This window comes from Gracilinanus agilis, chromosome 3 (genome assembly GCF_016433145.1).
Source record: "Gracilinanus agilis isolate LMUSP501 chromosome 3, AgileGrace, whole genome shotgun sequence".
In the NCBI taxonomy this organism is placed as follows: domain Eukaryota; kingdom Metazoa; phylum Chordata; class Mammalia; order Didelphimorphia; family Didelphidae; genus Gracilinanus; species Gracilinanus agilis.
Genome location: NC_058132.1, coordinates 491946442 through 491955323, shown reverse-complemented (window position 1 = coordinate 491955323; position 8882 = coordinate 491946442). Strand labels below are relative to the sequence as shown.

General features: G+C 41.3%; 1 protein-coding gene across 1 annotated transcript in view; it reads right to left on the bottom strand.

Annotated features, from left to right (window-relative positions):
* Positions 1–8555, bottom strand: part of LOC123241758 (zinc finger protein OZF-like) — a gene marked incomplete at its 3' end in the record, with an annotated part of 52240 nt that extends 43685 nt beyond the window's left edge. Inside the window, exons 1-4 of the mRNA XM_044669310.1 lie at positions 8479–8555; positions 8220–8310; positions 7410–7579; positions 6416–6563 (exon numbers count right to left, since the gene is read on the bottom strand). Coding sequence (XP_044525245.1) covers positions 6416–6563; positions 7410–7579; positions 8220–8310; positions 8479–8555 — 486 coding nt within the window. The remainder of the gene's footprint in view (positions 1–6415; positions 6564–7409; positions 7580–8219; positions 8311–8478) is intronic.
* Between the last annotated feature and the right edge of the window lie 327 nt (positions 8556–8882).

Below are 8882 nucleotides of genomic sequence, written 5' to 3'. Positions count from 1 at the left end.
AGGATGGATTTTTCACTCAGTTTCCCTTATGTGACTCTTTTCTCACTAACATTCCTTTTTTACTGAAATTATTATAGTCAATATCCTTACTCAGCCCCAGGGCAACACAGGAAAACAATACAGGCTCATAACAAGGCCACCATAGACCTCCCACAAATGCCTAAATAAACCCCACATCTATATGTTATAATATAGAAACTTCCCCTAGAAGCCACTTCACAACAAACCAGCATATAGTGAGTTAATAGTAAATATTTTAAATCTCTAACTCAGATTCCCATACACAGATCAGATTCCCATAAACAGGTGCCTGCAAGAACAGGCCAGAACAATCTCCAAGTTTCCCCCACTCCCAGATCCGATTTGGTACAATAATTTAACATAAAAGAACAATGAATGAAATGTGAAAAAATTGGCTCCCATAAAAAGGCCTGTACTTTCTCAAAAGTGTACCCCAAGAGATTAGTCAAACACATTGTCTCCAAAGATAAGATGTATGGTGGGAGTAGAATTCATGCCAACATTGATGTAATCTTGAGAAAAAAGGTATAAAAATAAAGTTCAGCAGATGGCATGAGAGAATAGCCACTGCAATTTCACTTGCATCCTGGCTAGTTTTCATTTCATTTTGCCTCGCCATCCCACCTCCAGAAGACGACTCCACCCAAGTCAGGAGGCAGCATGTAGTACCAAATGCCTCCCTGAACAGAGAAAAGTTCAGGATTTTTATATGCTAAAGAGATGGGGTCTAATGACTTGGAAAGGAAGGGTGGGGAGAGCATTTAACAATGGGAACAAACAAGTGAGGCAATAGAGGGAGAATTGGTAACAGAATAGGTGCCTTTGCATCTGGAGGCTTAAACATAAACATAATCATTTATTTAGCACTTATTTAGTGCAATACCTATAAAAATACCAAAAAACTTTTTTACTGAATTAGAAAAAAACTATAACAAAGTTCATTTGGAAGAACAAAAGACCAAGAATATCAAGGAAATAATGAAAAAATGTAAAGGAAGGTGGCCTAGCAGTACCAGATCTTAAACTGTAATATAAACCAGTGGTCATCAAAACAATATGGTACTGGCTAAGAGACAGAAGGGAGGATCAGTGGAATAGACTTGGGGAAAGTGACCTTAGCAAAAGAGTATATGAGAAACCCAAAGAGCCCATCTTTGGGGACAAAAATCCACTATTTGACAAAAACTGCTAGGAAAATTGGAAAACAGTATGGGAGAGATTGGGTCTAGATCAACATCTCACAACATATACCAAGATAAACTCAGAATGGTTGAATGGCTTGAATATAAAAAAGGAAACTATAAGTAAATTAGGTGAGCAATCAAAATTAGAAGGCGGTGCAGCAAATTGGGAAAAAAAATCTTTATAACAAAAAACTCTGACAGAGGCCTAATTACTCAAATATATAAGGAGCTAAATCAATTGTACAAAAAATCAAGCCATTCCCCAATTGATAAATGGTCAAGGGACATGAATAGTCAATTTTCAGATAAAGAAATTAAAACTATCAACAAACACATGAAAGTGTTCTAAATCTCTTATAATTAGAGAAATGCAAATCAAAACAACTCTGAAGTACCACCTCACACCTAGTAGATTAGCTAATATAACAGCAAAGGAAAGTAGTGAATGTTGGAGGGGATGTGGCAAAATTGGAATATTAATACATTGCTGGTGGAGTTGTGAATTGATCCAACCATTCTGGATGACAATTTGAAACTATGTTCAAAGGGCTATAAAAGACTGTCTATGCTTTGATCCAGCCATACCACTGCTAGGTTAGTACCCCAAAGAGATCATAGGGAAAAAGGCTTGTACAAAAATATTCATAGCTGTGCTTTGTGGTGGCAAAAAATTGGAAATTGAGGGAATGTCCTTCAATTAGGGAATGGCTGAACAAATTTTGGTATCTGTTGGTGATGGAATACTATTGTGCTAAAAGGAATGCTGAACTGAAGGAATTCCATGTGAATTGGAAAGACCTCCAGGAATTGATGCAGAGTGAAAGGAGTAGAAACAGGAGAACATTGTACAGTGAGACAGATACACTGTGGTACAATAGAACATAATGGACTTCTCAAGTAGCAGCAATACAAGGATCCAGAACAAGGCTGAGGGACTTATGAGAAAGAAAACTAGCCACATTCAGAGGAAGAACTATGGGAGTAGAAACACAGAATTAAAACAATTGCTTGAACACATGGGCTGATGGGGATATTATTGGGGATGTAGATGTTAAACGATCACCCTAGTGCAACTATCAATAATATGGAAGTAGGTCTAGGGGAAGCCTGTGTCCCCATATTATTCCACCCTCTTTAAACTCAAGGGGCAGGAAAGGCAGTAATCCATCTTCTAAAGCTTCTTCAAAGCTGGTAATGGATGTAGAGCTGTCCCTGAGAGAGAACGGTGGGGGGAGAGGGGCAGTGGGCACAGTTGTCCTCAGGGTATGTTGTTAGTGAATGCTTGGATCCTAGTAGCTGGGGACCTGAAGGCTTGGAAATCTGAAGGCAGATGGAGCACAAGGGGGTGGATCAGTCTCTAAGGCAGTAGTGTAGAAACTAGGACTCCTCAGAAACTAGGGCAAAAGATATTAACAGATAAAATTAGTACAATAGCAATTGAAAATATTGATTAACTATTAGCATTTGGGTAGCTTATCCCCACAGCCAACAAACCCCATCTTCAGGAATCATCTTCTGATAGGAATTGGCCTTCTCAGGAAATCTGATTCCCAAGTCCTTTACAGAGATGTTTTGTGATGCTCCTGCTAAAAATCCTTTTGCAAAGCATAGATTAGTCCAACTTCTATAAACACATAAGTAACAATACTTTACAGAGAGGTTTCTCTATCCCAGGTTCTGGAGGAAATCCAGAAAGCTCTGGGTCATATTTCTAAGCTCAAGATGCAAACTTCAATTGTGGTAAATTAAGGCTATAAATACAGGTCATTGATTAACAAACTCCATGCACTTCTTAAATTATGTTCCCTAACACTGATAATCTTCAACTATTGATCTATTTGGTTGTTTGTGGAATGGAAACTTTCATTTCATAATTTGTATTATGTGCTGATTATGGGAATTTGGCTTGAAAGGAAAAAGCAGGAAAAGATTATACTGTCCTGGATGGTTAAGAAGACACACTGTCAGACTTTGTGTATAGTGCCAAAGCTATTAATGTCTCATGCCATAACTCAGGGATCATCATCCTCATTTAAGTTGGGAGTGTCCCATCTGAGTTGAGCCTGTGCCTTTCCATCAGTCATAGGATTTTCACTTATCCCCTGAGTATTTTGTCATTTTCTTTTGAAATGGTAGATCAGTCATTAGACAGTTAATCCTGAATTTTTATATCCTAAAGGGATGGGGTCTAAGTGACTTGGAAAGGAAGGATGGGGAGGGGGATGAACAATGTGAACAAACAAGTGGGGCAAACAGGGGAGAATAAGTCACAGAATAGGTGCCTTTGGGTCTGGGGGCTTAAACATAAGCACACATCGTTTCTGACATCGTGATCATAAAGGGGATCTAGTACAAGTACACATTCTTTATGGCATCCTGATCATGTTACCCATTTTGAGAAACCTAGGGGAATTTTCATAAAGGTCAGTAAATTATCTGGAGGAACCTAATGTGTTTGGGATGTAAACACAAGGCATCCCCTCATGCTCAGACCCTTATCTTAAGGCTACTGTAAATACATCCAAAGCTTAGTGGTGTCTGATTCCAGAAGAAGGGGACAATAGAGCCACCATACGGTGTAAAAAGCACAAGGTCATGGAGACTAACCAGTCCCATTGGGATTGATGAGAAACTGCACAGTGCCATGGAGCACAAGGTCAAAAAAGTAGGATTGTTGAACTTCTATGCCAATACTAAAGGACTTAAACCTAGTGTGAGACTTGAAGTTGCAATGCTTGACATATGTTAAGTCGTAGGATACTTCATACTACACTGACAGTTGAGTACCGAAGGTTGGCCATCATCATTCTGGCTCTACTATCCCTGAGGATGAAGCGAAATCAGACCTGGAAATGACACTTCCCTTTTACATAAAAATCTAGTTCTTTTTTCTCTTATGATATGGCAACTTGCTGTAGTCTTGGCTGCCAATGGGTAAGTGCAATATTACTGTATTTTGTTTTACAGATTTAAGGTATAGAATTTACTTTAGTTGGTCCCTAATATTTTATGAATTTATTCTTATTTACTTAAAAATTTACATACATAGATTTTTGATATTTTGACTCTTATTTTGAATTTTTATTTCTTCCAAAATTTAATTTTCTTATGTTTTTGGTTTTTCTTTTGATAATTGACTCATACATCCCATAACTCAATGATATATTCTGAGCTGATCTGGGTGTTTCCTTTTTAAACACCCTCTTCAGGTGGGAGTGTATTTTTATAAAAATTCAAGCCTTAAAATCTTGTTCTAGAAAATTCTCGGGAAGTCTGCTAACACTTTGAAACCAGAAAATGGACAATATGCCTGCAGAAACCTACACTAAATCAAGATGATCCAGAAAAGATGCCTGCAGAAATCTACACTGAATCGAGACAACCCAAAATGGACTTTGGGATGCAATTAATTGAACTTGAGGGGATTGAAAACAATTACTTGAATTGTAAACTCTTATGCCAAAGGGGATTGCCCCCAATTGGCTTGTCATTGCACATAGCAAAACATTGGTTTTGCACTCTATCTCTTCTACTTACCTCTATCTCTAACTATTGTAGTTAGAATTTTAGGGGTACAAGATGATTTTGTCAAATGATCAATTGGGGAGACCAGTCTCCCAAATGATCACAGGAGAGATTGTGATAATTAGATTGTCTATGCTGCCCATCTTTAGATTTAATCACCAAAAGTGAGAGTACCTCCAATCTTGGGAGGTGCTAACCTGGAGCAATGAATCAGAAATGACTGACCCGACCCCTGGGCGGCCTATGAGAATCATCTTTTGTGATTGTACATGCAAATTAGGAGGGAGGCACAGGAAGTGTCGCATAAGTGATCCCTTTAAAAGGAGAAGGTGGTTCATTCACTGGTTCATGACTGAGACTGTTCCACGTGGTGAGTTTGAAGACTGAATCTTCCTGAACCTACATTAAGAACCTTCTTTTATAGGCTCTATGAATGAAGTTTGCTCCTTTCACCTCCAGGCCTCAGGCCCTTTAACCCTAGGCTGAGGGTTAAGATCTACCTGGATTAATTAGTGGGATAAATTCTTATTTCCTTATTTCCTCTCTCTCATGTAAATAAACTTCAATAAAAGTCAATTTTGATTTGAGATTACTCTTGAGGATTGATAATAGTTCAATCCTCTGGCAACAATCTTAATATATTGAACCCATAAAACCCCTTTTTTCACCCTTACAGTGGCAGGGGATCCTATGTTTGTTCTGGTTCCAGTCCTACAAGGTGAATTCCTCATCTAATCTTTGACCTGTGGTGTGTCTAGGAATTTGGGGTATACTGGGGTGCTGAGAGCCCCTCAGAGAAATAAGGGTCTGTATCAGAGCTCCATTAAAGTCATTGCAAATCAGCCCTGTACCTGATCACTGTGGTCTGAAAATTAGGCCACAGGATGGATGGATAACTCAATCAGACCCCTCTGTGTGACTCTCTTCTGACCACCATTTTTTATTATTAAAATTATTACAATCTGTATTTTTAGGCTAGCCTCAAGATTTGTAGTAATAGATATAAAATTTCTTTATAGAAATCCATTTATAGAACTTCCTTATCGAATTTTCCTTAATACTCTATAATAAACCAGCATTTAATGAGTTAATAGTTACACTCTCAGTAAAATGGCAGGCGCTGCTTCAAGCTCTCTCTCAAGAGCTTGAAGGACATGGTATGAACAAATCAAAATATTCTCACACTTTATTACTTTCCCACATTAGACTTGTCCCCCCGAATTTAGGGGTTCTCATACTCTAATCCACTTTTGAAATATGTTGAAGTTTTCTTTTATAAAAATAAAACTTAGATAAAGTAGAGTTTTGGTAGCCTTGAGGCATGTTTAGTCTAAGTGTAATCTATATGTAGGATTTTGTAGAAATTTGTTAGATGGGCCAGCTTAACCAGTATAACCTTGAGTTTTTTCTGTTTTGATTTTGAATTGTAAATTTTCCCAGCATTTGTGTGACTGTGAGTGAGAGAAGAGTATAAAAAATAAAAATTCACAGGAAGTTCTAAGAACAGCTTCTGGAAATCCACTGTGTCTCTCACTGTCTCTATTTTCTCACCTAAACTGTATACCTTCCCAGAACCCCTGGAGCTGCTGGCCGGCTTCCATCACTGAGGGACCCTGGTGCCCACCACTTCTCCCCCCCCCCTTGAATTTCTAAGGGAAAGAGGGCGAAGGTCAGTCTTCTGTAACTTCTTTGAGGCTGGCAAGGGACGTAGAGCTGGCCCTTCCTCCTAGGGAGAAGGAGAAAAAGTGGCAGCATTCTTGGTCCAGAGGTCCAGGTTGCAGAGCTCTTAAGGCTTTCAGTGGCATCGGGGTGACTGCCGTGACAGCTTTTAGCCTAGAAGCAAACAGAGAGGTGACAGTATCACACACACAGGGACCTCCTATCAGGGCACCTGTGACTACCAGGATGATAGCAATGAGAGGGCTAAGCAGGGCATATCAACACCAAGTGCAGGAGGAGCGGGAGCCAGAGAAGAGTTGGCTCAAGGTGTCTGCAGTACAAATATAAAGATACCCGGGGGTCAAGGAACCCCAAAGTGCATTCCCCAAAGTTAATGTGGGTGGGGGGAGCCAGGATGGGGTTAGGACCACAGAGAGGTAAGACCCTTCAGGTGACCACCGAGGGCCCTAAGAGGGAAGCTGTGCCTGAGATGCCAGAGGTGACATGTGGTGGCCCCAAATAGATCTCTATCCTGAAGGGGCACAAATAGATCTGTCTGTGGATTTCAGCACTTGAGTCACATTGATCTGCCCTTCAGGAAAATCATTGCAGGGTGCAAGCCTGCTTGGTTTAAGGTCAGCCTGGGTTAGAGAGTCCAATATGGACATGAGCCTGGGGGTCTAGGAGGGGTTGTCAGGGTAGAAAAGTTCTTCAAACTATTCCCCGGGTTTTGGATGGCAAAATTAGGATAGCACTATGTGCAAATGGAGGAGCACGCAGTCCTTCCATTACTGAACATGGTAGGATTCTCAGTACACTTTCTACAGTGTGTGAGACATATCCAAGGGAAAGGGGTCAGTGTTTCAAGCCTCATTAAAGCACCTCCACGGGAAGGAGCTGAGGTCAGCCTATCCATCCTCCATGAGCATTGACCTGCTCACAGGACCTGTTTGTATTCAGTGAGAGTGAAAGGCTGTCCTGTGAGAAAACAAGGGACCTTCTCTGTAGTGTCCCAAAGGCGAGTAGCCAGAACAGGAGCGGATGGATGATGTCTGGTAGAGAGTTCGGGCATCTGGGGGGCTTTGAGGCATAGAGACCATGGCCACAGGCTGGGAATTCTCTTCACTCTGGGGGTGCTTCTTGCACACCCAACAATCAGAAGCACCTGTTTTGGCTACCACCTCCCCAAGCTGAATTAAGGAATTATGTGTCCAAGAAGCTGAGAGTACATAGCCCAAAACCCAGGAGAAGGTCCAGAATGTGGGGAAGGGGGTCACTATATGGCTGGTAGTGAAGGATCAAAGGAACAGGTAACAGGAGGGATCAGAGATAAACAAAGAGAGGAGGGTCAGTCCCTAAGGCAGAAGTGCAGAAGCCAGGACTGGGACAAAGACTGGAGCAACAGATATAAACAGAAAAATAGCACCAAAGTCATTGCTAACACAGACTAAACATTAGACTTTCCCACATTTGGGTGACTTATCCCCATATCCAATAAGGTCCATCTTCAGAAGTCTTCTGACAAGGATGGGTCTCCTCAGGAAATTCCTCCCTCAGCTCCTTGCATAGATGCTTCAGAAGTCCCTGCTAAAATCTAAAGCAAAGATGAATCCGGCTTCTATGAACACTAAAGTAACAATACTTTACAGACAGGTCTCTCCACCCCAGATTCTGGAGGAAATACAGCACAATTATCTGAAACTATGGAGCTAGGGGTGGGTGAATTCTGATCAGCAGAACCACAGGACCAATGGAGGGACACAGAACAATGACCACTGCAGAGCAGCAGGGAACAACACCCAGCAAGCACTACTTGCCAGATCCACACACCTGGCAAACACCAAAGGCAGCTCCCACACATCCAACCAAGAGCATCAGGCCTGGCAGGAACAAGCACCAAGAGAGACCAGGGTGGGAGCAGCTAGAGAGAATGGGGCCATGAGACCACAAGAAGACAAGGACTATCTTGGAGACTCAGAGGGTGGGTCACCCTCCAGGTGTGGGCAATTTCCCCACATTTCTTGCCTGTGTGCCCCTCCATGCAAGGGCTTTGCCTATACTTCTTCACTCTGTGTCTGATTCTCCATACTTTTGTGTCCAGGGATTCGTGGGATCAGTGGTCATCTGGGTCAGCACTCTCTTCCTGACAGCTCCAACCTCTGCCATGATCTCAACTCTAAGGAGAAAAGGAAAAACTTCCTGTCCCAAAGATTACTCCCTCTATGTTTTGGCTGCCTTTATTCTCCCAGCCTTTCATTATGATGTGCCATCACTCAATGCTACCTGGACACAAAAGGACTGAGTCCTTAAGGGATGGAGGAAAAGAGACTCTGAACTATCCAAGACCTCTGATTATATATCTGTTCAAATAGGAGATTAAACCTCAGATTAAAATGAGAGTAAAAGACCTCAAGAGCTCCTCCTGTCGTCAGAGAAGATTGGGTACCTAGGATACACCAATATGACAGTATTATATAATCTTAGAATTTAAAA